At 39.5% G+C, this 27,591-nt stretch overlaps 1 protein-coding gene across 1 annotated transcript; it reads right to left on the reverse strand.

The window, feature by feature from the left end:
• Positions 1-522: 522 nt before the first annotated feature.
• HNRNPLL (heterogeneous nuclear ribonucleoprotein L like) lies at positions 523-27,591 on the reverse strand. The gene is made up of 13 exons (XM_005525362.3): positions 27,261-27,591; positions 18,828-18,946; positions 18,477-18,714; positions 15,072-15,157; positions 13,155-13,251; positions 12,975-13,047; positions 8,949-9,020; positions 7,214-7,431; positions 6,909-7,030; positions 6,075-6,276; positions 5,144-5,201; positions 4,929-5,027; positions 523-3,794 (listed from the first exon to the last, which is right to left on the reverse strand). Exons 1-13 carry the CDS (start codon positions 27,462-27,464, stop codon positions 3,739-3,741), a joined length of 1,644 nt encoding a protein of 547 aa, XP_005525419.1. The 5' UTR covers positions 27,465-27,591; the 3' UTR covers positions 523-3,738.

The following is a 27,591-nucleotide window of genomic DNA, read 5'->3' on the forward strand; positions in this document are numbered from 1 at the left end:
TCAGATGCTTTATCAGTAGAACTTGGGGGCCCCATCATCCCCAAAACCCTGAACATCTATTTGTTTCAGGTTATTTTTAACAGATTCTAAGGAACTCAAATGGCCCACTAGAAACATCACATTATCAGAGGAGTGAGCACATCTGATCACTCCTCCCCACAAGTGTCAATATTAATGGTGCAACTGAGAAGATACTTGAATTTCACAACAAATCAGTCATGCAGCACACTTCTCTCTGACTGGTTAGACATAAAAGTAGACATGAAACGCTGGAATGGCTAAAAAACCCACTGGTAGCTACAGATGTGGGAATGCAAGGTACTTTTAAAAAAAAAGGAACACACAAAAGAATCCCAAATATGTTTAAACACATCCCTGAGATGAAAAAATAATTGAACAAAAAATGCTCATGTTCCCAGACCTTGATGCATTATTTAACAGAAGAGACTGAATGTCTCCTGCTAAGCCACCAGCACATTCAAACAAGTTCAAGAGCTGTTCACAAGAAAACACACAGCAGGAAAAGGAGCGAGTTGCATTTAATTACAACAAAAGGGTTTCAGCCAGTAACAAGCCAGCTTGCCCCAAACATTATCCCTTTCTAAAAGACAGACTTAGTGACACCACATCCAGCTGTATCATTCCTTTCACAAAGCAGAACATCCAAATACATGGTTTCTTTTAAATCTTCTCTTTCATCACCCTAGCAATGCACTCTATCTTGCTGTGGTGGTATAGAAAGTCAAAAAACAACTCTTCACACTTCTTGCATATAAAGAAAAATAAATATAAACAAGAATTAAGAGTATAATGAGAAGAGGAACATATCACCACCTCAATACATCTTTACTCCCAATGAAAGGTGATCAATTGGAAAATCAAACAAAACATCACCAACAAAACAAACAGCAGGACAGACATGAAGATATTACATTGTGAATGACAGCTGCTTACCAGCAGGGAATGTGCATTGCAATGTCCAATGTTTTGCTTGTGTGACTTATGCAAAAGAGACAGGAAAAAATCCCCTGCATTAAGAGACCATGAAGTTTAATTTTAATCTAACAAGTATGGTAATACCACTGCCAAATGAGAGACAAACTTCACTCACTCCCTCTGGAGCAACTAATTCCCCACCTGCCCCACTGTTTGGGCTCTGTTCTAAGGAGCAGGACTAAAGGTGAACACAGACCTTGGGTGTGGAAGAAGACCAACTTCATTCCTTCCTGAGGACAAGCATCCACTCTGGTAGGCCCAAGAGAAAACATTATTTTCTTTTAACAGCAAAGCACCAACAAGGAATCTTTCCTGTTCGCATGAACACATGAATAAGATGGTTATTTTGTGGAGAAAAAAGCTTGCACAATTCTTCAGTCTCCTCTCTTTTCTGCCCCACATGGCACAGGCTACTCATTTTGCATATGGGCCATCCAACTGCTATCAAGTCCTATATGATATACCCAGAACCATGCTCCATTTGATCTGGGAAGAGACAGGAAAGATGCCTTTCACCTGAACATCTTAGGCACTGAATGCTGTGATCCACTGAGGACACAAAAACATTAAAGTGCATTTCTTTTTTTTTTTTTTTTTTTTAAAGATGAAACCTTGAATGTTTTACAGGTCATTCATCCCACACTGCAATTTGAAAGCAGACTATTTCTAATGCTCAACTACAAACAACTTCTGGAACTACACCAATACAACCAAGCAATGGAAATTATGACAGGAGAAACAGATTTCCACAGAACATTTAAGTTGGTAAAAGAGAAATGAGAGTCTGGGAGAGATCTTTTACAGGTAAAACACTAAGCAGCGAAGAGCATTTCACTAGCAGCAAGATATGGCACGTGGACTTCTGTGCTGGAGCTGTCTGGAAGCAATTTCTGGGGAAAGAGCACTGAGGCTGAAAGAGTCTCAGCAGTGCCCCTAAAATGCAAGTCTCTTTGCCACCTCACAGACCGGAGGCTGGGATTATTCCAAACCCTGTGCTGAAAGAGCTGCCAAAAAGCAGCTGGTTTCAGCTCCCAGTTCAGACATATTAAAAGCCTGATGTGAATACTTAAAACACTCATTACCTGAAGCATGAACAAAACGGAGGTAGACAGGGCAAAAATAAGTCATTGTTGACAAGAAAACCTGAAGGACACTTGACACATTTTCCCTTGTATGATAAGGAATATTTGCCTTGAAATTATGGGGAATGGGGAAAATCCAGTCTGTATTGAAAGATGTGCAATGCCCACAGCCTGTAAACATCCTACAACATAACCTCTCAAGGACAAGCACTCTGCACAAATCATCTTGCATAAAGGATGGATATAGATAAAATCCATAAAGACAGAACAAAGAACTTGTCGGATAAAGCATAAACTACCTGATAAAGTAACTTCTCTGCAGTGACTAAGAACAGAACTGGAAGAGGCCCTCAACAATCCACTGCAAATTCAGAAAGGGGAACACACACAGAGTCTAGGACAACAGCTCCCAGACTCCTCTGCTTGGATTTCCATTTGTGGGGGCTTAGCCCAAATAAGACACAACTGCAGTTCCAGAAGACAGGTTTCAAAGTACTGGGCCAGAACAAACCATCTTCTCCAAAGTGAAAGATTTCTCACCTCATTGATTTCACACCACATAATCAGTTACTTTGCCTGAATTCCACTGAGATTACCTCAGCTTAAGCTACAGACCAGCCAAGACTATTCACCCAATTAATTCCTCCATGGTCATAATAGATGTTTAAGATAAATCAGACAGAAGAAAACATTAAATTAACTGTCCAGCTACAAAAGGATATGGTGGAAGCTTTCTTTTTCTTTTAACTGTTTCTACCACCTTGGTTTCTATTGCAATCCACGTTGCCACCACCCACCACAGCTTTTACCATTTAGTAAGTCATAACCACTGCTTTAAAAAAAGAGTCAAAAGGATATGTTAAACACCAAAGATTTAAGTTTAAATCATGGAAAATGAGGATGAACACATTGATACAGGCTTGCAATTTTAATTTTTAAAAGGCCCCTATGGTGGGACTAGCTGTAGATGGCATCATGCTAATGCAAATGGAAAATAGTTTTTTTTTAAAAAAAAAAAAAAAACAAAAAAAAAACCCACTTTAAACCCACTTTAAATAAGTATGAAATCATACCATACACGTGTACATATTTAATCATTTTCTACGTTAGCTCTGTTTGAACTATAAATCAAGTTTATACTACTAAAAGTTCAGTATGTGCAACATTAACCCAATCAAAGCATTTTATAAATACAAGCTTCTTTTTAGTATTGCAACATACTTCACTACTTAACATACTGAAAAACAAGTTCTACATTTAAAATTCTGCTGTAATAGTTCTATCTGCCAATTAAGACTACAAATGGAAAAATACTTGCTAATCTTTAACATTTTGAAAATGCAAATATATTTCATTTTTTGAAAAGAAACAATCTTGTTTATCCTACTGGTGCTTCTTTAGACATTTGAAGATACTACACTAACAAAATACAAACTTTGTAGTAAGCTTACAACATGTACTTCTCAGAGGCAAAAATAAAAAAAAATCTGGTTTGTATTTATGAAGGAACATCCATTTATTATAAAACAAGATAAAAGATATTAGAATTAAGTTGAAACAAGGCAACATTAGAACAACCACTTTAGAGCTTTGTGAACGAAGTGTAGTTTTTAACTTGCAAATCCAAGTGAACGTAGCTCTTAACATGCTGTCCTCTTCTCTATAAATGGGATGAAGTAGAGAAGCAAAGCTTCAAGGTGTAAGGGTTGGAGCCATCTGTAAGGAGACAACACAGAACACACCGTGGGCACAGCTCTCCTGCCGATCCACCTTCCATAACCTGGCAAGTTCACCAGTTCTGTCTATTTCACACTCACACCTCCACTGGGGTTTGCCTTTTTCACATTGAAAGAGAAAGCTTTTCTGCTGTTACCACCTCTACAAACTGAGATAAAACTGAAATTGTCAACAGTGTGCTTTCCATACTATCTTCAAAAATATCCTGCCTCCATTATTAAGAAGGTGGACCAAAGGTGTGGGGGGAATAGAAAATATTTAAACTGTTAACACTTCACAGGGAGACAAACTCATAACTGCTAGGTGAAGGAAGTTTAAAATAATATTAGACACTGGCCTGGATTCAAAATTATGTCTAGGTACACCTGGAAAAATTCCATTTAATCCAGTAAACTGTCGTAATTGTTCAGTGCAGATCTGGCCTATTGTGTACTTGTTTAGCAGGTGAACTCACCCCCCTCTATTCTTGCTAGTTTGGAGCTAAATTCAACTTGGCTTCACAATTTCTGCTTTCAAAGGGAACATGCCACAGGAGCAATAAATTGAGAGCAATGAGCTGAGTAATTTAAAGAATCCTCTGTTCAAGACATTGCAGATTTCTCTATATTGTGAAAGAATCATAGAAGGGGTTGGTTGGAAGGGATCATCTCATTGGATCATCCAGTTCCAACCTCCTGCCATATGGCAGGGATGTCACACACTAAACCAGGTTGCTCTGAGCCCCATCCAGCCTGGCCTTGAATACTTCCAGGGATGGGGCATCCACAGCTTCTCTGGGAAACCTGTGCCAGTGCGTCACCACCCTCACAGTCAAGAACATCCTCCTAACATCTAAAACCTAAATCTCTCTTAGTTTTAAAACCCTTACTCCTTGTTCTACCACTATTTGCCCATGTCAAAAGTCACTCTCCCTCTTTTTTATATGCCTGCTTTACTGGAAGGCCACCGTGAGGTCATCTTGGAGCCTCCTCTTCTCCAGGATAAACAGCCTCAGCTCTCTCAGCCTTTTCTAACAAGAGAGGTGCTCCAGCCCTCCAATATATTTTGTGGCTACCAAAATCCTAAAGTCCTTTTCGACAGAAATAAAAATAATTCAGCAGTAAGATTACTTACTTGGGACTCTTATCTGGTAGTGATTAAGTACAGTGAGAGCTTCCACTGCATCTGTCTTACATTCCCATTCCAAAAGACCAGACAGTGTTTTGGCAGAAGCTGTCAAAAGGAGAAATAAAAACGGGAAGGAGGGGATCAGTAAGGTCTCCTGACAGCACATACTCCGATCAAAACTGGAATCAAGTAACTTCTCAAACTGGTCAAGTTTTACTTACGTTTTGGATCAAACACTTTGTATTTAATAAAGCTGAGAACTTCATGATCCTCACATAACTGTCACAAAAATAAAATAAGAGGTAAAACTCCAGCAAAAGTGCACATAAACCAATTAGCAAAAATTCCAAGTTCCTGGATGAAACACACAAAAAGCAAGATTCTGACTTTTTAAGAGAGTTTGCAAGAATTTATGGCAAATAATTTTAAAAATATGTTTAGATTGGTAACTCCTTAGAACACTATTCTGTAGTATGTAAAACAAGGTTCCTGTATCTGTGATATCACTGCTACCTCCAAAAACATATTTAAATAATAACAAATTCTACTTTTTGGAATTCCTGCTCCAATACAGTAGCTCTGAAGTTGTACATACAAAGACACCACTTGGGAACCAGAGTTCCCTTTCAGACAGAGCTGGAAAAATATATTTAATTGAACTGAAAAAGAACTCACTGAACTGCCAATCTTACCACTGCCTCCACTTAAAGAGGCCCAGTATTGCATGTTTTAAGCATCCAGAGTTCATTTACGATACAGCTGTGCCAAGGGTCCCAGGTGTATGCTTGTCTCCATTCCAAAACATCCTAGCAGTCATTACAGGAAGTCAGTAAATCCTTTGTGAGTTGTAGTCCTAACTTCCATGTATTTGGCTTTGTGTCTTTTCCCTTTCCTCCAAAAACCCCCCACATTAAGCTCCTCAACTTTATTTTCAAGATTTTTTTTTTTTTTTTTTTTAAGTATGACTAAAATTGAGACAGTAGCTCTAGAATTGAACATCTCCAGGAGGGCTACACAAATGTGTTTTAAGGAACATCTCTCTTCCAGTGGCTCTGCTACAACCCTCCCAGTTACTTGTTTTTAAAAGCAGCACCATAAAAAGCCAGGACAGAGCTCAGAAAGCGCTGGATGTCAGCCACTCCAAGTGCCTACCTTTACAAATGTTTCCTCAGTCACACACAGGGGAACATTGTAATAATGCAGCACACAGGAGGGTGGCTGGATGATGTTCTTGGATGCCTGGCCAGCACTGGTGAAGCGATTGTTCTTACTCATGGCAAAATCCTTGTAACTACTCGTGCCATCCTCCAGTTCAAATATCTGGCTTGGAACTACTGAGTGCTGCTTGGAAACACTGGAATTTAAGGATAAAGTTTCTTAAATAATTAAGGCTATCATATTTTGCAGATTATTATCTTACTAGAAAAGAGCTGATGTTTCTTTATAACAATTTGAAATAAATAGAGTAAGAACAGGATGAGTTGGATTTGACACTTCCCTTAAAAAAATGCAGAAAGAATGGATAAGACACATTAGGGAATACAGCTTATTAGTGGCCAATCCATGTAATGACAATATGCATTGTGAATGTAAATAAATAAAATTATAAATAGTAATAAATCTTAAGAGTGGTTGGGGTTGAAAGAGACCTGATCTCCTTCCAACCCCGCTGCCATGGGCAGGAACAGCCTCTACTAGAGCAGGTTGCTCAAATCCCCATCCAACCTGGCCTTCAACACTTCCAGGGATGGGGCACCCTCAGCTTCTCTGGGGAACCTGTACCAGTGCCTCACCATCCTCACAGTAAAGAATTTCTTCCTCATATCTAACCTAAATTCACCCTCCTTCAGCTGAAAGCCAAAATAAACAGTGGTAATTTGGAAATCATAACTCCAATGATGATAACAGAGTAATTCGACATTGTCCCTTTGAAACCTCATTCCATCTGCCCACTGGTGGACTATTAATCTGATAAAACGTATTTACCAGACATTGAGTCTCTTTCCAAATAACTTGACATTATTGAGATGCGTGACCGCTCTTTCTACAGCGTATTCATCACCCATTTCAACCAGTGCTGTGCCCGGAATAGTCTTCATAAATTTCACCTAAGATAGATAAGGTAAAAAAAAATACATTGCAACAAAGAGCTCAACCAATAGTTTTACAAAACATTAGGATATATTTTTAGACAATCTCAGACAGGCTTTTTCCAAAGTAGTTGGCTTTGGAGGCTCAGACAAGCTTTTTTTGTATAGTAGTTTCCAGGTTTCTGATAAATTATGCCTTACCTTCTCAATGTTTCCATACAAGCAGAAGAGGTTGAATACCCTTGAACAGTTCATCTTGAGCTGATGCAACCCACTAACCATGACAACTGACCCAGAAGGATTTCCACCGTGCATGTAAGAGGAGGACGCCTGCGGCAACGGATAAGCAACAAGTTCTGGAGTGTCCCGAGATCCCATGCGGTACCGGCTTGGCAAGGGCAACAAAGGTCCATGGGAGCCTAAGGAGATGAGAGACCATGTTTTTATGTTGTTTGAAATAATTTTCACGAAGTAATCATGCATCAAAGCCCACACAGATAATGCATGTTTAAAGAAGGGGCAGAAGGTTATGGCAATTGCTGAAAAAAGATATTACAGTAATTACAAAAATCATTAATCATTATCTTCCCTGCAGCGTGCAAAGTATTTGAACATAAATGTATCAGAGAAAATAATTAAAATCAACATTCTGAAATATTCCCATCTAGTAACAGAGCTACATGACACCAAGAAAGAATATTACAAAGTTGGGAAAACAAATCAAAAGGAGCAAGACAGAGGTCAGGAGATGACACAGCTCTTTTTCCCAGAGACATGAGATTAAGTCAGAAGCCTGTCTTTCTACAAAATGCTCATTTGGAAGAAACAGGAATACTTAAACCCCCACACAAATGCAAAATGAAGTGGTACTACTTTCCACTATATATAAAGTGACAAGTTTCACTGAAATAGACAATTTTTTTTTTTGTTTGTTTGTTTTTTTTTGTTTTGTGGTGAGACACTACTAGTAAGCAGTACCCCTGTTCATAGAAAATGCCAGTATTACAGACCAGGGGAGGATCCCTGTTTTTCTGAGACAAAAAATAATGTGAAATTCACATAAGCCAAGTATAAAAGGAACCTTTTGTCCTTTTTTTTCCACAGCAGAAAGCAGGAATGAAAGGGAAACAGTGGTATAGGAGGAGATGGACACATTACTTAAGGTAGAAGGATATATCAGAAGAATGAAAAAAGAAGATCACGAAATCAAGGCGGCACTTGGAAATTCTGGGGATTCAAAGAACCTTTGGAAGGAGTAGGTAGGATGTCAACCAACATTGTAAAATACCTTTGCAAAGAAAAAGGCAAGACAAACCACACTGCACCTGAGAGGTGAGAGAGTAAACACCTAGAAAAGTCACATGTGAGTGGGGACATTTGTTTCTCCACCCCGAGGTCTTTGCTCAGCACATGAAAGTGACAGCAGGTCTTGCCTTACAGAGAGCACTGGTAACAAACACAGCACTTTATAGAGCTGATTCCAAAACATCATTTCTCTACAGACGCATAGCTGTACCTTTTCTGAATCAGCTAAATTAGAAATGCCAATACCAACAATTCATAGCTTTGCATCCAAAGACATCAGAGCTCTCTGTTGTACCAAACCATTGACTACGCTACGTTGCCATTTTCTAGAAGAAAACTGCTTTCCCAATCCAGATATCATTTTCTACCCATTGCCAGAGTGATGGCAACTGAAAGAAAACTTTCTTCCAAGGAATAAACCTGTAGAGCTGAATGCTTTGGGTGACAGGAAGAGGTGAGGCAGTAGTGCACATGGATTTCACTGAACCAGCAGTGTTTCAGAAGGCAGACTGACAGCAGACTGACAGAACTGCTCATGCTGAAGGGAACCACAGCTAAGCATTGATTAAATATTTAGAATTCCACAGAGCATGTAAGAAATCATAACCAGCTGTCATCCCATGTTACTTACCATAGCCATCATGTCTAAAGGATGATGGGTGCTCTCCCAAAATAGCTTGTCTCTGTCGGCCCTTCCCTCTGTCTAACGTGGGAAGGGAAAGAAACCAGTTTAGTATGCACAACCAGGCACTTGATTACTCCAGTTAAGACACAAAGCTTCTAGTTAAGAAGTGAAAAAGTATTTTGAGTCCTTGTTAATTTTATAAACAATTTCTCATTCACTCTATGTCTAAAAACACAAGCTGTAGCTCTGGGACACCAAAATTAAAAGACTGCCATCTGTATAACAAATTGCACTTAAGTTGATTTGGGGCAGTGGCCAATGAGGAGATGCAGACATTTAAGGTTTATGGAGATACCAAATAGTTCTCCTAAACAGACACCACACATTAGTATAGAAAACACCATACAGCAGGATTTACCCATGTGTCTCTTAAAACAAATTTGAAATGCAGTACTTTTGAAAGACAGTACCTGAATCATAATATTAGCTTCAACAGCAACACATTTTCAAAGTGGGCTTCTTTCAAGAAGTTTCAGCATAAGCCAACAACAACCTGTATTACATGGTTTCATAATCAGTAAACAGAGAGCATTACATATGTGTACATATATATTTACAGAACACCTACTGATTTATGGGCGTGCTGAAAGGATTGTACATTGTGGCATTATCAGCAGCACATAACAGTTCAACTGAGGGAAAGTATCACTGAGTAATGCACTTGAACAACAGTCAATCCTTTAAGAAAACCCAGTTCTCTAGGATATAAAGTTAAGCAAGGGGTCTACATTAATGGAAGGAAGCAATGCCTCACAGCCAAAGCTGTATTTTCCAATCAGATCCATGCTGCACAACAAAAAAAATCTAAACTTCCAGATTTCTTTGTGGTAAGCAACAACTAAAAAAAAAAAAAAAAGCTACATTGAAAAGATGGGGCAAAGCATTTATCAATTTACAACAATTCTCAGGATATTTAAGTATGACTGCTGAAAATAGTAACTCCAGCCCAATGCAGTTGGAGGTATTTTCCCCAAAAAACAGCAACTATTTGATTACACAACAGTGGTAGATGAAAACACATGTGGCCCTTTCTGCTCAGGACTTTGAGGCCAGGTTCCAAGTCAGATATTTACTTTGGCAGTAAAATCTGAAGAGAGAGCAGTCCTGAACACTTTCAAATATATAGAAGAAAGACTGCTGTTGTCAGGTTTATTTTTCCACTCCCTTTTCAGGGTAACAGCTCCAGTTCTTGGCTCTAGAAAGCAAAGGAGCAGTCAGATCAAGTATTTTGAGCATTTAAACTGTATGCAGTAATCATCTTTCAGAAAAATCAGTTTTGTAATTCCAACCTGTGGAACTAAATACTTTGAAACTTCCCACAGTAAAATACAGTCAAGAATGACATTCTTCAAATAAAGAACTCTGTGAGAAAAGTTTGACAGATATTTCCTCCTCATGGTGGTGCAAGTCTCTCCTTGCCCTATACTTGTTCCTTCCTTGAACAAAGCCCTGGATTGTGCCAGTAAAATACTTGTGTAAACAAGCATTGAAACACGAGAACTGACGTGTGTTAAAAATAATTCTGAAAGGAAAGGTTCTTTATAATCTTGTTTAAGCTTGGGTACCTTGATTTTTAGTTTTGTTTTTACATCAGGTCCTTGAATCACTGAGCAAGCTGGTATTACCACCAAAAGAAATGCTCCAAACTACAGCTTGAAATTTCTGGCTAAAGTCAAGTAGAATACTAAGTCAGGTGGGTTTTTCATTCAATCTAATGCAATACAAGTTCACAGCAGCAGGCACTTGTTAGGATGCTTACTTTAGTGGAGAAAGATTACGGGAAATTTATTACCATAAAGAACTAGAAACAGTTCTTTAAAACAGATCATTAGTAAAATGCATTTCCTTCCTAACATTTGAAAGGCAGGTGTGAAATTCTGAAAGGATTTATTGGCATGACTGACCTTGGAATGAAATTCCTTTGGGATAAGATCTTTGCTGCAGTGAGAACCCTACAGCTCAGATCACACTATGTTCAAAACCCAAATAATGCTGTTGCAAGAGTAAGTTGAAGGACAAATACATAAACTCCAAAAAAAAACCAACAAAAACAACAACTCCTGGATTACTTTATGGGCAAAACTGCTCTAGATGCCTGTTTCTCAAGTACATTTCACTGTTCATTCATAAATTTATATTCCCATTGTCCACATAAATGGATGTGGATCATAGTAAATGAAAAATCATGCTACATACAATATGTAATGAGATAGATAGATAGATAGATAGATAGATAGATAGATAGATAGATAGATAGATAGAAAGAAAGAATACAAGTCTACCTTTTTTTTCCTCTTAAGTGTAGTAGGGTGCTTATGTATAGAGAATAGAGACAGTAATAAAAGAAAAACAAGAGCAGGGCTCTTGAAAAGAGCAAGCCACACCTATCCTAAGTTTTTCATTTTCCACTGTTTGCTCAAGTTTGGGGAAGTTTTAGTTCATACAGTCATATCCCTCTGCAGACCAATTACATAATGCATTTAGATGCACAGTGTTACAAGTCAGCCTCCAAACACTGCAATGATCAAAAGATACAAGGGTCAAATTAATCCTTTCAATATTTCAAATTCGAGCCTTTAGATTTTTTTTTTGTCCTTGAGTTTCTCCAGAATCCCTTTTCTTTGACTCAAGAATTTGAGAAAAAATTTGAATCCCGATACAAATTGTCATAATCTACAAGCTGCAACCAATACTGTAGCTCCCTTGTTAACTTTTTACAAGAACTTCATTTTGAAAAGCCAAGCCCTAAGTTTTTAGTTGTACAACAGTTTCACAAGCCCAGTGTCTCTGCAGAATTACTGTGGAAATGCAAATCTCTTGAGACAGCCAAAGCCCTGGTTCTCATGTAGCCTTTGATAAGTAGATACTCTATCTTGGTCACATTGTCTTCACTTTTCTAACTTTACATTGAACACATTACTGTACATAGGTTACTGAACACTGCACTCAATAGTTACAGATTTTTGGTTATTTTTAAATAAACACTTTACATGAATTAGGCTAGACAGCAGTTTGACTGTACATATATAATCATAGTTTCCACTGACATGAGTTAAGCTCTGAGAATTTTTACAGCTGAGTAGTTAAGAGACAGTATGCCTGTACCAATTATGAATCTCCCTATTTTATTACTTAAGTATAGCTGAGGGGACTTCTTGGTATTGCACTGCTCAGTTCCAACTACCTGCATATAAGGAATGAACTTCCCTACTACTAAACAATATTTACACTGTTAAGTCTGAATGCAACTCTCACATACAGCAAGTAATAACAAGATTACAACATCAGTGATATCAACAAGAGGTTCTTAATTTTGGAGTTTCTCGATTTTTCACTGGTAATTTTAAGGGAAATAAGATCAGCATACATACAAACTTGAACAGAATGGGTACAGTCTATCATGTTATTCATCCCACACAAATCTGAAGTACTGAAAATGTCCTCCTTTACAAACTTGTGGTGGTGGTGCATGCAGTATGCAGACAAGGTGAACTGCAAGTCTGAGGTTTTTCAGAGGGTTTTTTTGTTTGTTTGGGGTTTTATTTTGCTGATGCCGATGTGGTGCATGATGAAGTGTAGAGTCAGCCTGCTGAAGTCCTCTATCCTTCTTAATGCCTTGTCCAACATAGGGGAAAAGAGTCCTTTCGAAGGAGAAGCAGTGTGCAAGTTTGTAGCTTATAAGGAATAGTCTGTGCCAGGTTTCCTCTCCTCCAAAGAGAGAGAGCTGCTTGGAGAAATGCAAGTCCTTGAGAACTGCGAAGGTGCTTGGAGGTGTGGGCTCCTTGTTGCACTAAGTGGCTCAAGCACACGGCAGTAGGGGGCACTAGGGCTCAGGGTTAATTCCCTGCCGTGGCACAGCCTCCAGCAGCACTGGCCTGCTTTGGAAGGACTGTTGCCACACAGCCTGACCACGTGTGAAGGGCTGGCATTAGTACAGTCAAACAGCTACAGTGAGAATGGATCAGAACCTACCTCGGCGGCCCAGATATGGCTTAGTGTAGTCCCAACTATCGTTGTCATTCCTAATGACATTAAGTCGAGTTGGCTGTTCAAATAAAGTAAAAGTGAAAGAGGTTAAGCCTTGACTATATGGGTTTTTGGGTTTGTTTTTTTTTTTTTTAGTAAAATTAAAAGAGAAGGTCCAAGCATTACCCTTGCATATTCAATTTTTAGTGTGCAGCATCCTGCATAGATATCTGCTCCATTGAGCGCTGCCTTCGCCTTCTGGGCACAAAACACTGATTCAAACATACACATCATGTTAAGGATCTTTTTCCCCAGGTGTCTCATTCACGTCCCTTTTATCTGATAGGGCTTTACTTTGGAAGCCTGCAGGTATTTGACTATTGTATACACTACAAGAACTCCACACAGACTTATCACAGTAGTTACTTTAAAGCACAAAGAAGTAAGTGTACACCCTTTTTAGCTCATTAGCCAAAAAATCTCACTTAACTAAAAGAGAGACTTTGAGTGAACAAATATTGATCTTGCCTCAAAAAAATACAACAGGCAGATGCATGTACCAGGCTCCAACACCTAAGTTATTTCATATGCTCCCCATGCTCCAAGATTAGTTCTGTGATTAACAGAAAAATGTGCCTGAGCCTTGGCACATCACAACCCATGATCTCACCCATACTCAGCAATATATGGTGTCAGAAAGCCTAAACTTTGCAGCAGAACAGACCTTTTGCACCATGTCTTGATATCATTTAGTGACATTTTAGAAGAAGTCCAAAACAACAGAATGTGCCTTGGTTTTACCACATTCCTGCAGTCCATCTTCTTCCAAAGTGACACAGGTTCACTGTGGGACTTAAAAATTAAGAAAGTTAAGCTTCCCAAACCTGCAAGAAACCTGGCCAGAACTGCAGAAGTAATGGGTACTTCAAGGAGCATTTAAATTTGAGTAAATTTTTTAACTTTTCAGAAAAGGCTTATCTTGAAGCTCATTTTCCTTGCCTCCCCCAACTGTTTCCTTGCTGCTGCATTACTTCACTCATATTTGTGAGTTTTCTTTCAGTTGCTGGCTGGTTTCATTTTCAATAAAAGGCACGTTACAGAATCTACTTCAAGGGACATATGGATGATCATTTCTAGGTGTGTGCAGGACCCTCCCCACAACATCCATAATCTCTTATAAGATGAGGAATAACCCCTAACTGTACAAGTCATCTGATCCTGACAATTCAATTTGTGACAAACTTAACACATACAGTAAGTCAAATTATTGTCTGTTAGGACACATGGTTTAAGTTTTCTACATAGATGAATAGCAATTAGTTTGATTTAATAGAAATTAGGTAGTTCCCTTTGCCTGGAAAATCATCAATACAACCATCACATTGGCAGCATCTGAAATCACAAAGTAATTCCAAATAATTTGGCAAATTTTGTCCAGATAACAGTTTAAAAATGGATGTTAATAAAGCTTTAGGAAGAGGGCTGTCAGTTAAGGCCTAATCATATCAGACTTTGGGCTTCACAAACCACAGCAACACACAACAATTCTGAACATTCAAGCCAAGAACAACTTAGTGCTGCAAACAGAATAAACAGTAGGATAATAGAGCAGGGAATTTCTTCAACATATGATGCCCAAGAATCAAGGTCAAGGATGGCCTTTGCTTTATAAAGTCAAAATAGTAAGGCAAGCAGTGCATACTGGGACTATTAAAGAGTCTGAAGAAGACAAACTGCACCTCTGCAATACCTTACCCATTTGTTGAGTATCAACACAGGCAGAAGCCATGAAACTTTCGTGTATAAAGGGTTGTCAAATCTATGACACAATTCAGGTCTGCAATTATTAGGCCTGAGGGACTATAAACATGGTTATCAACCACTGTTGACAATGCCATTTTCCTACAAAGATGAAATGTGTAAGTACTACTTTGTCTTACAGACATACAAAAATTAGAAGTTACCATGTCTTAGACAGAAATTAAGAAATAATTACTTAAAATAACGTGGTATCTTTCTGACATTTGCATGTTAAACCTATCTGGAGTCAAGAACCTACAGCAAAAAAAATCCCAAAATAAAAATCACACTCAAAAAGGATATTCAACCATGGCTTGTATTCCATTTCTCTTGAATATAACAATGCGCTGGACTTTCCCAACAGGGTTGCACACAGTGTACAAAACATCCTAAGGAAGAAGAAAAAAAAAATTAGTCAGATATGAAATTCCAATCACTTTTGGTCCTCAGAACATTTTCTTGCAGTGGCATTTAAATGCCAAGGAGCAAAGAAAAGGCTTGTTAACTTTCCATTTCTTATTTTCCCCTCTACAATTAATACATTGATGATTGGCATTTTTATGGATCAATATACTACAGGCAATCAAATCTGCAAAACAGGAAAAGACTTCTGTAAATACTGGTTTAACAAGTATCTTCAACTATGTTAAAACCCAGTAAATGCATCCATGGATCAAGCTCTGCTACCTTTCAAGCATTGCCCTGCAGTAGTTCTACCACAGCAGAGAGACAAAGTGACCTTTGTTACCCATTTCATAAGATTCCAGCAGCTGAGTTCATGGTTTTTTTTCAGAGAGAAACCAGGAATAGATGAAAATAGATAGCTCATCAAAAAGAGAATTTCAACAGTTTCCATTCACCTGAAGCAAGTGGGTGCTATGCTCCTTCCATTTTTTTTATCTAAATCAAACCTCCAAAATGATCATTCCAAGATCTTGGTGTACATCCTCAGGTTTATTTGGGGGTCAAGACAGAGAAGTGGCAAAGGAAGTAGGTATAATATTTATTATTATGTTTTGTAGAGTAGAGGAGCAATTGGGAGGCAAAGGAGTAGGGGGCATGTGGATTTCTTAAAACTAAAACAAACACAGCCCACACCACCTGAACTCATAAAAAATAAGACCTGTGAGATCATTTACAGCACTCTTGGCAGCACAAGGCTGCCCTCCATCTCTCCTATTTGGGAGAAAAGATTCCTAGAAACTTTCTAGCTCCAGGTGACATTCATTTTCATATGACTTTCCTTTCACAATTTGTCCCTCAAAAAATTCCTTCACAGCCACTTAATTAAAACAAAAGAAAATTGTCTTTCAAAACATAAGCTCTACTCAAAACCCCAATAGTGTCATTAGCCAGCAGTCACACAGCTGGATTTTTAAATTATGTTTCATAATTCAGCTATTTTATATTACCAAATCAATCAAGTGGTTCACAAGACACAGTAATGAAGACTGTTTATTAAAAAATTAAGCACTGCCATTATATACATACTAGAATGTGGTAATTCAATTGCCAAGGTACACCACACCTTCCTCATGCAGGAACAGAAGGTTTAGAAGTGAGAATTACGAGGTATGACTAAATAGACAGCAATGACTGCAGCAGCACCAGTCACTTTGGGAAAGTCTCTTTGAACAGACAAATCCCTGACAAAGTTCTGCCCCCAGGTAAGAAAACAAGGAAATGAACTTCAAAGACCTGTATATGACATCTCGGGCAAAGCTTTTCAAAACACCAGCACCCCCTACCACGCAGGGGAGAAAAGCAACTAGTTAATATGCCCTTCTTGCCCTGGTTGTTACATCCCTCAAAAAATAAAAAAAAAGAATTCTATGAGAGAAGCTAGTTCCACAATTGCAATGCAGGAAATAGGCTGCAGCAAAATTTTAGAACGATTTTGCTTCTGCCACAAGATGTCTTTGAACAGATTAATTTCTCTCCAAAAACTCTATCTTGTTTTAAAAGTAAAGGTTTTAAAAAAATTACAACAGTTTACTGCAGTTATTCAAACTTGCCACTTAAAACTGGTTGCAATTTTTCATCTATTTTTTCTATCTGTAGTTCAAATTTAAGAAGTGTTGAAGAGGAAGTAGTAGTATTGGACTTTGTGTCTTTTTTTTTTTTTTTTTTTTTGAGGGGAAAGGATGTTTGGTTCATTTTTTTTTTTGTTTTGATGGGGGTGGGTTTTTTAATATGCAGACTTTACCTAAAGCATTCTGGTTTTAACCCACTGGGCAAGCACAAAATTTGTATTTTTCTCACTACATTTTTAGCTGTTATGGGTACAGCTGCTCTCCCCAGTTGCTGTGACTACACTGCCTTCAATGACCTCTGCTGCTTGCCAGCAATTCTGGAAATCTGCCTGCTTCTAGCACTCATTTGTATATGCTAAAGAAACAGCTGGGGGCAGTGGGAAGGAAGAGGTTGGGGAGGGGGGGTGGTGTTTGTTTTTAAAAGGGAGCTACTGTGCCAGAGGCTTCATCCTCAGAATTCCCATGGAACTCTCCTAGCAGGCTTCTGCTCCCAGTTTTTTCAAGCATCCACCTTCAACTCAGCAGCTCACGCAAGGCAAATTTAAAATGCATGAATGAAAGAGAGTTTACAAAATTCGTATTGCAGTCATGCGCAAAGAATACTTTAACTCAGTCAGTGGATTTGTTCACACAACTCAGAGCAGGTTTGTTTTTAAACACCAAAAAGCAACTCACACCATGGCTGCTTTTCTATAAAGGAAATTGACAGGAGAAAGAAAATTCATCACTCACTGATGAATCAACAGACAAAAAGCTATCCATACTCACAAGACAGTGAAGCAGAAAGCAAGATGTGGAACTGACTACTTGAGGTAATTTCAGGAATACTAAGCTGTCAAATGAGTCAATTTCCTCTCATAATATACAGCACATTAAATAAAACTTAATGCTTGCATAAAGTTACTTGGTTCCACACCCCAAAAACTTTGATTGATCCATACTATCCTACATCCCTAAGAACAAATGATTCATACTTGTATCATAGTACACAATTTAATTTTTTTCTGAAATATTTATATATATATATTTAAATATATATATTTTATATACATTTATATATATACATTTATATATATAATTATATTTATATATTTATGAAATTTAACATCTACTATAAAATCTTCTATGAAAAATATAAGCAATTAATGCATGATAAAACATAAATTTTTAAATAACAACAAAAAAAACCCAAACCTATATCTTAAAAAACCATGTATACATGTCATTAATAAATGGCAATAAATTAGGATACAAGTGTATAAATGACAATGAATAACTTGAAATAGTAAAAAGGAAAATATGTTGGCCCAAATAAAAGTGAAGAAGATTCCATCAAACTGGAATTGATCATCAGAAGATAAAGGTTTCACATTTCCACAAAGGAAACACTTTAGAAGGACTGCAATAAAATAACCTTTCCCTACTGGAAAAATTACTTGCTCTTTAAACATACACCATTCAGAGCCTAAATATCAATCTTGATGCTGTGGCAACACATTTGGAAATATTCCAGAAGCATGCAGCAACATTTCAAAATCCTCACTTCCGAAATCTTCAAATGTATTGCAAAACATCTGTGCTAGACTGAATCATCTTGAAAAGCCTTTATTTAAGAACATGCATGTTAACTATGTGAAGACACAAAAAAAAAAAAAATAAATAAGACAAAACCTACCACTGTGATTGGGTAGAGAGGATTCTGAATTGACAGCAGAAGAACTTTATTCCCACCAGATGGGTCATCAGTGTTCCCTGGCCGAGTGATTCTCTTGCTTGTGGAGTAGTTGAAGAAGGCCTGCTGCCCAGCAATGTACACAGGTTCATCTGCTGCAAATGTCACACATTTCTTTGCACTCTCCACGTTTTCAAACTCCACCAGAGCCTGGCGCTTGAACGGCATCATCATGACATAGCTGGTGAGGGAAACATCACACTGAGGTTTCCTGCTCACTCAAAACAACTCCCAGCTCCCATAATTGTCATTTATGAAATGTTTTTTTCCAAACAATTCCTAACAAAGACATACCATATGGTTCCAAACTTCTCAAGAGCTTCCACGAGATCTGCTTCCACGACAGATTCACACAGCCCTCGGACATGGACGACAGGAGAAACAGAGACTTTGTGATGACTTCCCCCGGCATCCTAGCAACAAAATGACATTTTAAAATTCAACACAGAGCAAGGAACACTCCTATCATTAACTAAAATAAATACTTGGTAGACACTACACTGGGTCCAGAAGCAGCCATCTAAATGCACAATCTAAGCATGTGTTAAATAATTTAACTTTTCTTTCCAAATGGATTGCCAAGTTCAGTTGCTGAAGTCTACTTAAAATAAAAAGCTTTTCAGATTTAATTAATCTGTTTGCACACACAGGATTTTTTTTTTATTAAAAAAAGGCAGGCATTTAACACTGATTGAGTTGCAGGAGGTCTTACACACACCCTATTCATTAGGAAAATAAAAAAAAATTAGGACACGTCCAACAGCTAAAACATTTCTGACACTGCTTGATGATGCCAGTATGTTTTTGAGACAGGCTGGGAGAATAAAAAAGTAAGAACAAATGAGGGCCATCTGTAAACTGAATGCAAATTGAGTATTTTTCCAATGCTCCACAATGCAAGAAAATGCCAGCTTCCAGATTATGGTTGAAATAAACCCAACCTCCCTTCTAATTCTGAACGCACATTTTTAAAAACTCCCTATTTCTGTACATATGGGGCTCTTTCCACCCCAAGGCTGACTACTATTCATGGATCCAGATGTCATGCATTAGCACACAGAATGCCCACCATAAATATTTTTCAGAGGTACTTTCAGACAGGCTCAGTTCTGTGCAACTGAAGAATTTGGGTTGGAATCAGCTCATCTTTCCATGAAAACCCTGAAATAAGGCTGAAATCTACTTTGAATATTCTAGGACATGGAGGGGAGAAAAAAAAAAAATAAAAAGAAAATAAAAGAAGAAGAATGCAAGCCAATAATGAGAGATGATCAAAAAAAGATTAGAGATAATAAAGGGCACACTAAAATATACTGCAAATACCCAGCAGCAAACTTCATATTTGTAACAGCAGTGTGAAGTTGATGTATTCAAATTATTGAGTACATCAGTGTGTTCCATCTAACAGATCAAGTCTTGTTGATTTTTTATTTTTTCTTAAACAGCAGCACAATCTTCTGGAACTTGAGAGAGATTCTCATTTGTAGCACAAAGGAGCATTGAGCTCCAATAATTAAGTAACCACAATGATTGCTACTACTGACATTCCTCTCTTCTCTGTCCATTTGAACTACAGATGCCAGGAAAAAACACATTCCAGATAACTACAAATTGAGTCTTGTTTGTTTAACTCCTGTGTTCCACGTACAGTTGTCACTAAACAATTACAGATTTTATTTAAATCAAGGATTTGACCATTCTGTTTGAATCAAAAGCCAGCACTTCAGGCTTCCTCAGATGTCAGAACAATCTGCTGTGTAATATTTTAAGCTTACCTTACATTTTATTTGTTTGCAGTACTAAAGCATTTTAAGTGACAGCACATTTCTTCGAATAAGAAATGCAGCAATGCTGGGAAAACACCACTGGTGATATTTGCATAAGTTACCTTGTATCCTGAATCAATCAGCTCGGGTGTATGGCAGGTGCAGTGATCAAAGTAGTCGCAAAAGATTAATACTTTGAACTGCAAATGCTTAGGTAATTGCAGAAGGAACAGAACTACAGAGAGATTTTATTTTCAGCTCATATGGTCTTAACCTACATACACACTTTTCAAAGCTGAAAAAAGCACGTGAGGAAATCTTCAAGAGAAAACTAACAAAAACTACCACTTTTTCCTGCAAACCCTATTACTCTATGGTGTTGAGATAACATGCGCCTTTATTTACAGTCTACAGAACAATCAAAAACAATTACATAAATTATTCATTGCCCTGCATACTTGCTACTATATTAAGATCCCAGTTAGTGCCAGGGGGATGCATTTCCTTTTTGGTTTAATACTCTCGAGAAATCCCATCTAATAATATTTCTGTCTAATCACATGGTGAATACAAGCAATGATTTGCTCATCGAAGCAGTCTCACCACAAGGAACAGTTACTAGTAACGTAATAATTGCTACTCACTACTTTTTTGAACTAATATCTCCACAAATCGCATAAAGCTTTTCAGAGAATGGGTACTCAGAAAAGTATTTCGTTCTTCCTCCCGTTCCCAGCTCAAATGTCTGGTTTAGTTTCAGTTCATGTTTCTTTGTTATGCACATCCCTTTGTACTTTTATCTAGCAGCAGGTATTTGCAAGAAACAGATCTTTCTAAAAGTGCAAATTCTCTCAAAAATTAAGACTTTCACATTTGCATCTTCAAATCCATTATCATTGAGTTACATGAACATGTACAGGCGTCTGCACTTCTGCAGAATATCAATAAATACAAATTTTGCTTTCTGTTGTCATTAAAGCAACATTTGGCTTTCCAATCCCAACTTCCTTCTCCCAAATCATCATACAGAAAGTATTCTTTTAGCAAGGTTTAGCAAGAGATTTAGAAAGAACCAAAAATTGCCATTACAGTAACCTGCACAGAAGCTTGAGAAGCATGGATTAAAAAAACCCAAAAAACTCCCCCAAAACAAACAACAGAAGAACCCATCCACCCACCCCAAAAAACCCCAAACACAAACAAGTGATAGCTCAGCCACCTGCCATGAACCTAAGGACTTACGTACAGAGAATTTCAGAACCACTTTTATATACATAAAACCACAGAGGTGGCCAAATCAGAGGGTCTCTGCTTTACTCCAAATAGTTTCTAGCAAGCAGCAGTGAAGGGCAGCACAAGAATCAAGCACAAACCAGTCCTGAGCCAGGAAGCCTCAAACTAACATTCACAGAGCACATGGGCTGGTGAAAGATGGGGACACGTGCCACAGAAATATATTTGGGTGCAAGGAAAGTCTTCACAAAGGGCAGACACACATATTGTCAAACAGGTTTTGCAGCTACAAAGCTGCAGTATCAAGCAAATCTAGAATGACCCTGGATTTCCTCTAGGAGAAATAAAACCACCAGACCACATGAAAAATCAAACCTGTCTGCAGAGTGTAAAGCGTACGGCTAAGGTCAGAACATTCACAGCTCATCCAACTGCTACTGGAATTTCTCCCCAGAGATAAACAATGCAGGATTTTGACCAAGATCTCACAGCCACTGTATCTTGAAAGCTACATGTGCCACAGTTGGCACACAGACAAAGGTTATATCAAAGCATCTGCTCACACACTAACAATCACCAGTATTTCTCTGCCTACAAAGGAGTCTTTCAGTAACTCAGCTCCCACCAGAGCACAAAGCCCCATGCAAAACTCCAACACCACACTTGCACTCCCCACCAAAGCCAGGAGAGCAGAGTAGCCAATGTTACTGTATCATTAATATCATTAATATATTAATGATTAATCATTAATATCATTAATATAGCTGTATCATTAATATATACATATATATATTTCTTAAGGGGGCTTGAAAGCTCAATAATGATTGAAGAATCATTAGGCTGGACAGAAAATGCAGTTAATTTAAATAGATAATGGAACAGACTTCCTGCTCAAGACCAGTAACAAGGATAGAAAAGGTTTTCCTCAAGAAAGAAACCAGGAGCATAAAAATGATTACCCTGAAACAAAGCTGAGGCAGAAGGAGAAGCACTGACATATCCAAGCAGATGAAGCTCGAACAAGTGACTTCACATACCTAAGACTGCAACAGAAGCAGCTTCAAAGAACGGCTGTGGCATTTTACATCCATTTTTTGGTGACCTACATACCTCTAAACAACATTTAAAACATATCAATGATTTCTTGCCAACTAATTACAGCTTGCCATTCCAAAAAGGAAGAAAGTCATCACGGGCTGCAGGACAACGCCTCTCCTGCTCGTCAATTCTAGATTAGAATTTTCTCACCAACTGTTTGCACAAAAATGTGTCCTTTATCCTTTCTCCAGTCAGACACCTTTCAGTCAGTATACTCATTTTAGTCCTATTAATTTGTACTACCTTTTTTTGAGCATCTGCTTCTTTCTTTTCACTATTTGCCTCCTCCATCTCTCTTTTTTCCCTTGCTGCAAGAAGATGGCACTTCTTCATATTCCCTCTGCCAAGTATCTAAATATACTCTTATTTAGTTTCTCACCATTCAGATTATCTTATTCACTCTCAACTTTCTCCTCTCTCTGCAACCCTCTTAACTGGTCTGAAATTTGTTTTACAGATAGAACAGAGCTGGTGGTGAGTGAGGGGAAGTGTCTCAGAAGAACCAAGCAGACAAGACAAAGTTAAGGCTCCATGGCAGTGGAAGAATGAATCAGTTTTATATATCCTGGATTTGTGCTTTTTTTTATTGTTGCTGGTTGGTTTAGGGGCCTAGGGGGCAGGGCTACACAGAAGAAAGGGGTAAACATTAATCACACCCCATACATCCCATTTGGATGAGTTTAGGTATCACTTCTCTTTCATTAATGCATCTCTACCACTGCGTCCTTTCAATGATTTCAACTGCTACAAAAAGTGTACCTGCACTATGACCCCTTCTATTTGACCTGAAATGGTCAGGTATTTGGACCATACAATTGTCCCAAGTCCCTTCCAACTGAAACAGTCTTTTCTATTTTCCTCTCTGCTCATGACAATCTGAATATCCTTAAAATATGTTAAAAAATATATATTTAAATAAATAAATAAAATAACCAAGCAAACACCATCCCAAAACAAAACCCTACACAACACATCATCAGGAGATTTGGCCTGAGATACTGGAAAAACCAGCCTGAGGGTAATGTTTTGGTTTGGGTTTTTTTTGAAGGAGGACAAAGGAGGGAAGATTATTTACATTTACTCAAGAGCAGCTTCTAGGATGGGCTTCATTTAAGACATGGACAAGTCGCTGCAAAATAGGTCAAGATCTGAACTCATTGCATTTAGCTGCTGTTACTACACTGCCTGCGTTAGACACGAAGCAACTGAGTTGCAAGGAGAGCTGCTTTCCATTTAGCACCCAGGAAGTTTCAATAGAGTGGCTGAGAAGCTGCAAGATCACAGCCCTGTTTTACCCTGCATCAGCTGATAGCTCTGTTTGTGTATTTAGACACCACATCTCACCTTCCCCAAGGAACAGGGAATAGGAACAGGGATAATCGTTCTTCCTGACTTCACAGCAATGCTTAGGAATAGGTATCTCAGAGACAGTGAGGGAAGTGGATGCTACAGGTTGTATAAATGACATTAATCCATAAAACTGACATTTAGGGGAGGGAGAGGGGATGGAGCTGAAAGGTCCTCAAAATTCCCTTAAACACAGCTCTCAGCCCACATTATCCCAGTGTCCTGACCCTCTGCTACACTGCAATTCTGATTCCTCTGACAGGGCTTCACCACCAATCAACACTGCTTTTGTAAAGGTCATTCTTCCAAATCACACTCTTTCCCACTGAACACTCCGCAGGAACACATCCTGCTCCTTCCCTGGTCAACATCCTGGTCTGTTCCCGGCCCTCCTTGCTCCTCAGCCTGGAGATGAGCCATGAAGGAGAGGGTACGCCTCTGGCGTATGAGAAGTGTCCACACAAGCGGGAAACAGAGGAAAATGAAGAGCAAAACAAATGTCGGTTTCCCTCTGGATCTCACATAGAGATTTCTAGGCACCCTTTTCAAAAAATCAAACCAAAACAAACCCCACAACAACAAAAGACACCAACCAAAACAAACAAACAAAAAAGAAAAAAAAATTAAAAATAGAGGCATGAAGGGCTTCTTCAGCCGAATGCAACAATCCCAGAACAGGAAACTGCCACAATAATAAATACAGCCCAGGAGGGTGACCCCACCAACCTGCCAGAGGAGTCCTAGCACAAAACAGCTTTTATACAAGGGCATATAATCCATGAGTGTACAGTTCCTGATATTCCAGGCCATATGTGAGGGAAAAATACATTAAAAAAAAAAATTAAAAAAAGAAAAATCATAAAGCTTCCAGGCTCCTATCACTCTTTACTCTGATCATTCATTTCTCATCATAATTTCACCATAATTTTCCATTTCTCCTCCTAATTTCCCATTAGCTATGGATCTTCCTACTTTATTTTTCTGCTCTCTTCTGAGCAATCCAGGATACTTACACATCTTCCCTCCTCTCAGCCTACCTTCATCTTGTATGTCTGAACCACATACAACTTTTATAAGCTGAGAACATTTCCCTGCAGAGGAACGAGTAAGATACGTCACAGAATAAATAAGTTTCCTGCACATTTTTGTATCTGTTAGAGAAAAAAACATGAAAATTCACATTCACTAACTCTGCTTAATAGAAGCTGGTATTTAGCTATTAAAAGCTTCACATAAAATTACTAACAAAAGCACTCAGTCATTCATTTTTCATATCTCCATTTGATGTTAGCTTATGCTTAAGAAACCAGTTTGATCTCCAGCATCAAGACAACTTCTGCCTCTCCAACAGTGAATCTGTGAATACAATTTTGCCAATAAATTGTCAATGACACTGCCACTGATACAACCAGCTGCTGAAAACCCCTCATGTTCTCAACTTGCTACACATTTGTTTCAGTTTCTTCACTCACAAGCCTCAGCACATGTCATACTTGAGATCCAAAAGGTGAAGTTACATACCCCATGATCTCCTTACCATGAAAGGTAAACTTGGATAAACTGAGACATTATGAAGATGCTCTGAGCCAGAGCCCAGAAAGAAGGAAAAAGAGAAATATAAGAATTAGTTGATTTCATAAAAGTACTGCAGAAAAGAAGAAAGGCAAAAGCCAAATATCCTTTCTATTTGAAACACTCACTGCATGGCGTTCAGCTCTCCTACATGACAAACTCTCCAGATAACTTAAGCAAGTATAACAATTTCTTTCAGCACTGGCCTTTAAGACAGAGCACATACTAAGTCTTGACTGCAACAAAGATGATGCTCTGTCACAAGAACCTTAAGAGTTAAAACACTTCTCTCCGGAAATTTATTTTGTTACAGTTTATCAGGAAACTTTTGTAATAATGTGCTGGTTTGGGCTGCGGTAATATTGATTTTCTCCATAGCAGTATGGGTTATATTTTGGATACATGCTCAAAACAGTGCTGTTAGTACAGAAGTTTTCCTTCCTGCTGAGCAAGAATCAAGGCTTTCTCTGCTCCTCCTAAGGCTCCACATGTGAGCACAGCCGAGAGAGTGACCCCAAGTGACCTAAGGGATATCCCAGACCCTATGAAATCAGCATATAAAATGGGGAAAGAAGAAGGCAGAGCAGGATTTTCCTCTCCTGCACCCTTTTCATTCTCTCCCCCATGAGCCCGGGCAGGAGCCAGCTGTGCATTGCTTGGTTGCAGGAGAGGGTTAAATGAGGACAATAAATTTAGCAGGCACCTTCTCTATCAATAGATTTAGCTTCTGGAGAAATGGTAACAGCAAATGCTCCCTCATTAACTCATCCCAGTGATAAGCAAGTTCATTTCAACAAATCACAAAACGGGTATTCCAAATTTCAAGCTTTGACATTAAATCAATGTTTTCTTGATTTGGCTTATTCAAGTAAGAAACAGAAAGAGCCATCAAGGAGAAAAATGGTTGTAATCAGATACACAACTAGTTAGATAAAGAATCAAGCAGTAACAGAAAAGTCTCGTTAGCTCAAATTTATGGGTCAAGGACTGCCTTGATAGATGCAAATTCACGAGGAAAAGGTACGTAGTTAAAAAAAAAAAAAAAAGTGAACCATCGTGCTCATAGCAGTGTGAGGGAGGGAAGGAGAAAGCAGAATTAGAAATTAATTTTAAAAGGAGGCAGTGGTTTAAGATCAGCCCGATCGCCGTATGGTGCCAGACACAAAGGTAGAACGGAGGCTGAATAGAAACCCTCGGCCGCGGTTTCAGCCCCCGCCGCCACCCCCCCGCTCGGTGTTTCTATAGTTACGCTCAGCAACAGGGCCGGCACAAAACTTGCAATGGCGATATCCCGAAAGGCACACAGCTGCCCGCGGAACAGCGGCAATCCGTGAGCTCCCAGATCCACATCGCTCTCACCCCTCCATCCCTCAGGCTGCAGGCTCAGCCCATGCCCGAGGGCGGTGAGGAACAAGCGCACGCCTGCGGCGGAGAGCGCGGAGCGCAGCAAGGACCCGGCCCGGAGCCCCCGCCATTCCCACCCCGCCGGAAGCGCCTCCATGCCTGGGAAGCGGGCAGAGGGCCCCGACCCCGGAAAGGCCTCGTGGCCGTGGGAAGCCCCCCGCCCCTCCCCGAGCACGCCCCCCCTGCCGGGGGAGCAGCGGCGGGGGCGGTCGCGGCCTCGCCCGCGGGAGGGGCGGGGCGGGCCCCCTCCCCCCGCCGGCAGCCTGAGGGGAGCCGCCCCCCTGCCCGCCGGCCCCGGGTCCCTCACCCCGCCCGAGAAGCCGGCGCCGCTGCGCGACGCTGGGGGTTTGTCCCGCCGGCCCTCGCTCTCCTCCGCGCCGCTGTACTCGATCTCGCCTTCCTCGGCAGCCGCGCTGGGCTTCAGCCGCTTGGCCTGGCTCTCGTAGGCGCCGTCCTCCTCCTCCTCCTCCTCTTCCTCCTCGTACCGCTCTCCGGACGACGGCGACGACATGTCCGCGGGAGCGAAGGGGCGGCCGGCGGGAGAAGCGACGCGGGAGCGGGGACAAAACCGGCGGCGGCACTGAGCCCGAGCGATGCTCTGCGCCCCGGCCCCCGCACACGGCCCGCCCCGCGCCGGC

The sequence above is a fragment of the Pseudopodoces humilis genome, chromosome 3 (assembly GCF_049639895.1).
Source record: "Pseudopodoces humilis isolate 2021_Gansu_Grassland_sample_001 chromosome 3, ASM4963989v1, whole genome shotgun sequence".
Taxonomy (NCBI): domain Eukaryota; kingdom Metazoa; phylum Chordata; class Aves; order Passeriformes; family Paridae; genus Pseudopodoces; species Pseudopodoces humilis.

Coding starts and splice junctions, on each gene's coding strand:
- HNRNPLL (XM_005525362.3), bottom strand. CDS start 27,464: ATGTCGTCGCCGTCGTCCGGAGAGCGGTACGAGGAGGAAGAGGAGGAG. Junction 13,048..13,154: donor TAAAAATTGAATATGCAAGG/GTAATGCTTGGA, acceptor TTATTTGAACAG/CCAACTCGACTTAATGTCAT. Junction 7,432..8,948: donor CTTTAGACATGATGGCTATG/GTAAGTAACATG, acceptor TCATCTCCTTAG/GCTCCCATGGACCTTTGTTG.